The sequence below is a fragment of the Gavialis gangeticus genome, unplaced genomic scaffold (genome assembly GCF_001723915.1).
Source record: "Gavialis gangeticus isolate Ggan-Ray unplaced genomic scaffold, GavGan_comp1, whole genome shotgun sequence".
In the NCBI taxonomy this organism is placed as follows: Eukaryota; Metazoa; Chordata; order Crocodylia; family Gavialidae; genus Gavialis; species Gavialis gangeticus.
In genome coordinates this window covers 9,652,037-9,659,452 of record NW_017728980.1, presented here as the reverse complement: position 1 = coordinate 9,659,452, position 7,416 = coordinate 9,652,037, and the positions used below count along the sequence as shown (strand labels likewise).

The following is a 7,416-nucleotide window of genomic DNA, read 5'->3' as shown; positions in this document are numbered from 1 at the left end:
ATCCTGTTCTTTTTATACTAGTCTGAGGTATCCTGAACCATGGCCTCTGCAAACTAAATGTTGCTGGTCCTACTTTGTCTCTATGCAAGACAACAGGGCTAAATACAGATAGTCAAAAAGCCTAAGGCTGACTGGATTCAGTCTTTGCAGGTTAGTCTAAGATTGAACCAATAAGCAAAATGAACAGACATTCACTTTTGATTCAGGAAATGCAGCCACATTCCTGCAGTGGCTCAGGCCAGAAGCCAGGGGGCACTAGATCATGTTTCTCTGGCATGTAGCCAACATGGGCTGTGTGTTCACCTCCTCCTTCTGCTGGCCCTAGGGTCTCTGGGATTTGCAGTCCAAAATCAAAGTAGCAGGACTCTGCAGGGTGGCTCATCACTTCCTCTTCCTGCTTCCAGGTGCCTCTGGGATTTGTAGTCCACAGTCACAGTCAGCACTAGTCAAGCAGGGCAGGGCAGCTCCATGCTCAAGGGAAGGGAAGTTTAACCTCCTTCCCTGGCCCCAGGTTCCAGTGGGGGTTTGCCTGGGGAGGGGGCAGCCAGCCCTCACTGCTTCAACTAGGGAGCAGAGGGGCAGGGCCAGCCTTGCTCTCTGGAGCAGACAGCACAGTACAGCTCAGGGCTGCAAAATGCTGGGGGCCTTTGATTTAGCTTAACCCAGGAAGGGGTCTGGGACAGAAGTTTCATCAACCAGTTTGACCTAAATCAGTTAGTCTGATACTACATTCAACCAGGTTTATCTGAAACCAGGTTCAACAATTTTGAAACTGGTTTATGTGCACTGAACTTTTATTCTGTTACAAGTTTAAACCAGTTTCTGATCACTTAAACTAGTTTGTGTGTAACTTCTGTCCCTAGCCCAGATAAACAGGTTTCATCATGTCCCTCTGTTCCGTGGATTTATTGAGGGTTTTTTTTTTACACATATCAATTACATTTCTGGCCTTTTCTACTACCAGGACCAGGATTAGCATCCCAGCCAAACAGATACAATAATTGCTGTATCTGAGTTGTGACCCTGTCTCATATCATAGCACATTTCAGGGTGGGAAAGTTTTAATGAAGCAGCTCAGTCTCACCCTCTGTGGGACTACTGATGATGGAAAAATGGAATTTTTATCACATACAATATGTAGATACTTGGGCATTTGCTTCTTCCTGAATTGGAGTGAAAGACCCAAACATCAAATTTTCATAGAAAAAAAAAAACTTGAAAAAATCTTAAACTGGAATTTGTGGAAATAGAAAATGTATGCATTCTCAAAGCACAGCATTTAACTCCCATGCCTGTCTGAGCTTCCCCAGTGCCACTGGAAGTTGGAGTTTGAGGTGCGCCTGCCTTGTTTTCCTCCAGAGCATTTGCGGGGCTTTAACAGTGCCCCATGGGAGTCCTGATGCATTTGACATTGTTTGAGCCACTCTACGCACAGAGCCTCCAGTGTGGCAGATATTTTTAACCACATGAAAGAGATGCGACTTGGACCTATTAGGTCATTAGGAAATCTCTGGATCTCAAGATGATACAAGACAAGAGAGAGAGGAAGACGAGAGAGAGAGGTTGGAAGGGGGCTATATTCATGCCTGTTCTAATTCCACAGACTATTTAAACAACGGAAACATTTTGTGTCTCATTTACACCATCGCTATCTCAGTGAGGCTGCACTATGGAGAAGTGAAATGCCCACTCCCTTGTGCCAAGCAAGTCAGATGGATTGCCCAGAGCTCACTTCCACCAAACACATTTAAGATTTTTAGGCAAATATTTGTGTTCAAATAAAACCTTCATTGCAAATAATACTTAATGGTTAAGTCAGTGGATGGGAATGATTCAGATAATTTCAAGGGTACACAAAAGGCAATGCGTCCCCCAAGAACATGTGGGTGGGGGGTGTCTCAGAAAAACCTCTCCCCCTCGAGGCCACCTGGATAACTCTGTTTGACCATTCACAGTCCTGGTAAAGTAGTTAATAGTAAATGCTCTACTGGTTTCTTTGGCCTGAGAGAGCAGCTGCACGTCCATTCTGTTTATTATTTAGCCCTGGGTATCAGCAGAGACAGCTAACTTGGCTTCCCCTTTTTTGAAATTTCCTTTGCAGGCTTGTAGCCCTGCTCTACAACAAGCACCACACATATATGTAGAGGGCGGTAAAAACGCGGAGGATGTACCTGGACCCTGCAAACTGTGTGCACAATAGTAAGCGCTGCCCAGACCTGCAGTTTTCCAGTGACCAGTCTGAAATATTTGGCTGGTGCCAGTGTCTTTGTACCGCCCCTCCTGTTCTTTAGACATTCAGATCACAGAATTATTAACTATGAAATAGATTGACTAGTCAGGATGAGTCATCTGCTGTCTCTACTCTTCACTGGCATTGAAACCCAGCAGCCAGTACACAAAGAAGCTTTGTGAAAGTGCCATAAGGAAATGAGTAAAAATCTTTATCATAAGAGAGGGCACAGAATCAGCACACTCAGGGATGGGGCAGCCTGTTTGTTCACAGCAGATCCTGGATCTCAGAAAAAGGCAAGAAATACACACAGGCAAATTATAGACCTAAAATGACCTGGAGACTTGAGACCTGCAGGCTTGTGGCCTGCCTCCCTATTTTCATAGGAAAGGGTCATTGTAGGGAGTGACATGGGGAAAAAGTTGGGCCAGTTTTGGCATCACAAAATTTAAGACCCACTTGGAAAAAATTGGAACTCCAGAAAGGTTGATCCCTGTGACCCCACTTACAGCCATTTCTGATTGCAGGGCCTGATGACTTGTTTTTATCGTTCTGCCTTTGGGATTCATTGGCATTTAATAAAGTTTTGTGTTTGTTTTGTACGTGGCTGGTTCACAATTTACAGCTTGCTTCCAATCAGTACACGTAACTAGGGTGGTACAACAACAGTGACTTCTGCGCTGGGTAGCAGTGAGTGATTAGCTGAGGCTGATGGTATTGAAACAATCAGCAAGCGCAGTAGAATCACCGATTGCAAGACTGAATCCCTGGAAGGCAGCCTAAAAGGGGTTCAGATACCCCCAAAATGCCTGCCATAAAATAATACCACAGCTCTAGTTCTGAGAATATCATTCCTAAATTGCATAACTAACTACTTGCATATAGCTGCAGTGTGCCTGGTTTTCTGCTGGTCTGCACCATACACTACTAACTGATCATCAATTTGCACAGACAAGCACTGCACCATATTGAATTTCAGCTTTACTTTATTTTTCACTGTAAAGCCAACTACAAAATGACCAAAACAAAACAAAACCTCTATCAACTGAACCAAAGTCATAGACTGTTGCAAAAAGCAACCCAAAGGAAACTGAAGCTCCTTCCTTGTTTCCCCAGGAAGCATAGTGTGAGAGCACAGTAACCTAGTGGAACTAATTTTTAGGGATTTAGGAGGAAGGGGTTTGCTGTAACTACCTAGCCCTATTTAAAGCAGATGGACCCAGCAGCTGCTGAGTAATTAGTGGAGACTGCAGAGCTAGTGAGGAGGGTTGGTAAGTGTGGGCTGGTCTGTCTCTGTGTATATTCATTCTGTGATGGGGGTTTGATGGTGCCATTGATTTGATTGTGTACTTTACCCCTTAAGTTTCTATTTGGTCCCAGATACAATCATCTTCAATGTACTTAATCAACTTGCAGAAATATCTTGGAAGAAAACTTACTGTTGTTCTCATAAGATGGGGTCAGGTACTAGCAGGGAGTCCCTTTTTGCTTCTTGGAAATGTACAGACTCTAGTAGCCTATAAAGTAGTTAAATTATATACCTGTTGCTGATATCCAATTAAAAGATATGTGTCTCTCCCTGCCCTCTATTAACATGCTCTGCTCTACAGAGAGTCCTTTGTTGCATTGCAAAGTTCTGACTAACAAATGCATATAGCAAGGTATCTTTAAAGTGCCTCAGGCCCTTAAACTTTGAAGGTGCTCTTGAACTTTCCCTGCATCTCTTGAAATGGAAGAAGGAACTTGCATGATAACCAAGCAGTGATCCATCCTGGTGGGGAAGGCAAGCCACAGCCTAACTGACTTATGGCTTACTTCTAGCTTCCTTCTTGGCCTCTGCAGAGGCAATGCAGCTATAGGAAAGGGAATTAAATTCTGCTCTGTCTCTCTGCCTCCTCTTTTCTCTCTCCTCCTTTTTTTCTTAAAGCAAGTTCTAACTCCAGAACTTATTAACACCTTCTTGCTATGAGCCAAACACAGACTTATGTCCCTCTTCCTCAAGGCTGAGTTACCTGATGTACTAGTCAGGTGTTACTTTTAAGCCACCTATGTTAGTTGTAAATTGCTGAAAATGTAAAGACCCAGTCTTGCCAGCTGTCACAGCTCTTCACTTTGAGGCTTTCTTTTCCTTTTTAATGTCCCGAATCCTGCAGCACTTGAGAACAGTCGCTTGTTGGGGAGGGGGAAAGCTGAAACCTTTAAACAGGGGTGATTGGAAGGAACAGAAAAAGCTCACTCCTATCAGCTTTTGTGACTGTAAACCCTCTCCCTGCTAGTTTGAAAACACTCAAATATATCTTTAAATCCCACCCCCCCTATAGCTCCTCTTGCTTTAGAGTCCAGAAACAAAACCCTAAATACTAGGGTGTGTGGGTTTCTTCTTTCCTCCTTCCCACTACTTGGCTCCTGCATAACCTTCCCAGAAAAAAGAAGTATGGGGACACAAACTTTATGGGGCAGTTTCCAGTGCTTTCACTCCTGTCCTGCAAGCTCCCATTAAAGCAGTTAACATAACTTTATTTCCTCAAGGAAATGTGATCATGGGCACTTCAGCAAGATCCCATAGCATTATCTGGGGAATATCTGCCCTTTGCCTCTGTGGCAGCACCTTATTGGCAAATCAGCCCTTCCAATCAATTGCTCAGAGTTGGTGTCTGCTGTGTCTTTACCCATCATTAATCCCTAATGAATCTCTTCATATCTTGCAGGTAGGGTGCTTTTGTTCGGCTACTCCTGACGCAGGGTGCAGCCTGGGATCCTTGCCTGTCTCCCACTTTCCTAAAAGACCCTGCCAGCTACTAGTACCAAGGTCAAAAAACATTCAAGAGTAAAGGTCTTGTGAGGGAAGTGTCTGACTGCAGGTGCTGGCCATGGGGAGTACCTTCAGTAAGAAGAAGGGATTCCGCACTCTTCTCAGATCCAAAATGCAGAAGACCAAAGCTAATGAGACTCTCCCTGTCCAGACCTTGCAAGACGCTGCCACGTGGACTGGAGAGAACCACTTTCCTCCCAAGGATATGGAAGAGACTCCCCAAGCCATCAAGGTCCCGCCTGCTGCACAGACTGAGCACGGCACTGGTGAAAACAAGGCCAAACTGGATGCAGAGCCTGCTGCACGAGTGCTAGAAGAGAATACAGAAACTTGCTTGACTGAGCTGCACGGGCAAGAGGCAGAGGTCCCCCCAGCAGCTGAGATGCCACAAGAAACTGAGGCCCCTGCACAGATGATGCCAAATGGGCAGCCTGCTCCACAAACTGTGCAAGAGCAAGGAGAGTGTCTAGATGAGACTGGCAAAGAACACCCTGCCCCCCATCTCGCAGAGGGAAGCCGACCTGTGTCTCAGGCAGGACAGGAAACTGCTGAAGCAAAGCCTGTTGCGCACACCATTATAGAGGCTGAAGTGCATGTGCCCTCAGAGATGCAACCTGCAATGGAGCCTATGGGAGAATCTGGGGCCGTTCCCGCTGTGGAGAGCAAGCGGGAAGCTGAGGTTGAGCGTACTGCAGAGATGACTCCTGCTGGAGAGTCTGCTCTTCAGGATGATGACGTGCAAAGGACTGTTGCGGTCCCCTCCACTGTGCAGGCCACAGAAGCAACTAAGGAGGCCGAACCAGATTGCCAAGAGACTCAGGCCCTGACTGCACAAACCACAAGGGAGAGCCAGGCTGCACAGAACGTGGCAGAAGACAAGCCAGCAACACGGGTTGATACTGTTCCACAGGTGATGCAAGAGACACAGCAACACCCTGCTACTGTCCAGCCTGATCTACAGACCACGCAGGAAAGTGAAGCCCAGCCCAGTGAGAGAAATGACCAAGACACAGACCAGTCCGAGGCCCTGGCTGCTATGCAGGCTGTGCAAGAGACTCCATGCTGTCCTGCTGAAGCCCTGCTTGCTCAGCAAGTTGGCCAGGAGTCTGCCCAGGCAACTGAAGACATCCCAGTCTGCGAAGGGACAACGCAGCCTGCTGCAGAGGAGAGTTCAGAAGCATCTGTGGACACAGCTGATGCAGCAACTTGCAAGGGGGCTGACAACCTCCCTTTGGCACAGAGCAGCACATCCTCAGCCCAAACCCTGTGGGGGGCCAAGGAAGGAATTGCGGTGTGCCCACCAGCTGCACGTCCCACTGAAGAGCTCCGGGAGGCAGAACCTGCACTGCAGAGAATGCGTGAAACGGTTAGGATTGGCATTTTGCACATAGTGACCCGGGGCTCAAGACTCAGGCCACAGTAAAAACTGAATCCCCACTACTTTCATGGGCCCCTCCTTCGACTGAATCTGCTGGACAAGACTCCAAACCTTGCCTGCTACACAGGCCCTGCATTTATACTGTACAAATTGAACATGAAGGAACCCGGACAGCTCTGCAGATGGTGCAAGCTGCTGGCATGGCTTCTGCCATGCCAGAACAGCTTATAAGTTCACTAAAGGACTGGCCTACTGTATTGACAACACGGTGTTTGTTGAGACTCAGCAGAAAGGAAATCACCCTGGAGTCTGGATGAGTGCACTCCTAGTTCCCTTCCCTTCTGGCAGATGACAAGGGAGGGGGGGCATCTACGGCTTGTTCTGTGCAGTGCAGCTCTCCTACAACTGGCACCTAAATTAGCAAGAAAAATCTACATTTGAATTTCTCTAGAAGCTACAGCACCTGGGACAGGAGTCCTGACCCCTTCTTCCCCCTCCAGCCCCTTGAAACACCAAGAATTGAAGATGAAAATACTGCTGTTCTTGAACTGAGGCCAAGCAAACTTGAGACTTGCCCCCTCCCTTCCCTCACCTGTTTCAAGCACCCTCCTATCCAAAGGCTGTGGAGCTGGTTAATCCAGCTCATGCTGGGCTAGAGTAACTTGAGCATATCTGTCAAATCAACAAATGCCAAGAGCCAGCTCAGCTGAGAACTAACAGCAGTCTTAGCTAAAACTGGCTGCCCTGTGAAGGGATGGGATATAATGCATAAAGACTCCAGTAAGAGGCTGGGGCAGGCTTCCTACTTTCCTGCCAGCAAAGTGGGTTCTCTGACTCAATGATGTATTCCCTGGAAGCATGCTTGTGATTACTAAGCTTTCTGTCTCCTCCTGCACTAGAGCTCTGGGAGTTGGGCTTTCTCTGTAGGCCAAGCTAATTGCATCTCCATGTTTTGAAGAAGGGGGGGGGGGGGGGTTTTTTTGTTTTTGGGCCCGT

General features: G+C 47.0%; 1 protein-coding gene across 1 annotated transcript; it reads left to right on the top strand.

The window, feature by feature from the left end:
- The first annotated feature begins 3,469 nt into the window (after positions 1-3,469).
- LOC109292307 (fibrous sheath CABYR-binding protein-like) lies at positions 3,470-7,377 on the top strand. Its single transcript, XM_019509718.1, has 2 exons — positions 3,470-3,501; positions 4,939-7,377. The coding sequence occupies exon 2, from the start codon at positions 5,101-5,103 to the stop codon at positions 6,463-6,465; it is 1,365 nt and encodes a 454-aa protein (XP_019365263.1). The 5' UTR covers positions 3,470-3,501; positions 4,939-5,100; the 3' UTR covers positions 6,466-7,377.
- Positions 7,378-7,416: the final 39 nt, after the last annotated feature.